At 37.2% G+C, this 530-nt stretch overlaps 1 protein-coding gene across 1 annotated transcript in view; it reads left to right on the forward strand.

Moving 5' to 3' along the window:
• LOC104499180 (brain-specific angiogenesis inhibitor 3) overlaps positions 1-530 on the forward strand; it is a gene marked incomplete at its 5' end in the record, with an annotated part of 41,992 nt that overhangs the window by 12,175 nt on the left and 29,287 nt on the right. The window contains one exon of the mRNA XM_010142651.1: positions 78-249. Coding sequence (XP_010140953.1) covers positions 78-249 — 172 coding nt within the window. The remainder of the gene's footprint in view (positions 1-77; positions 250-530) is intronic.

The raw sequence follows: 530 nt of genomic DNA on the forward strand, positions 1-530 counted from the left end.
AAAAGAGCTTTTTAATTTTTTTTTACAATATTACAATGCTGTTTTTCTCTTTTTTTTTTTTTTTTTTTTCCCAATAGGGCATCCCTTTGGAGTTCCTGTGTCGTGTTGCCACTTCTAGCCCTAACATGGATGTCTGCAGTTCTGGCCATGACAGACAAAAGATCAATATTATTTCAGATACTTTTTGCAGTATTTGATTCATTACAAGGCTTTGTAATTGTCATGGTCCATTGTATTCTCCGAAGGGAGGTGAGGAATGGCTTCCCAGTTTTCTAAAGGGCTGTGCTCCTGTTGGTCTCTCAACTGCTCCTTAATCTTACATGCAACTTGCTCCTTGGAAACATATTTTGTAGGAAGCAAAAAGTGTTTTGTGGTGACATGTAGAGGACCAAGTGAAAGCAGGGGAAGATCAGTCAATTCCAGGTGCAGAATGTCAGTTTCAGTATAAAACTGTACTCACTAAATTAAAGGTGACTTCTAATCAATCCCAGGTTCAGTTTATTTTTAAGTGTTAATCTTTCCCAGTATTA

The sequence above is a fragment of the Buceros rhinoceros genome, unplaced genomic scaffold (assembly GCF_000710305.1).
Source record: "Buceros rhinoceros silvestris isolate BGI_N320 unplaced genomic scaffold, ASM71030v1 scaffold69, whole genome shotgun sequence".
Classification (NCBI taxonomy): Eukaryota; Metazoa; Chordata; class Aves; order Bucerotiformes; family Bucerotidae; genus Buceros; species Buceros rhinoceros.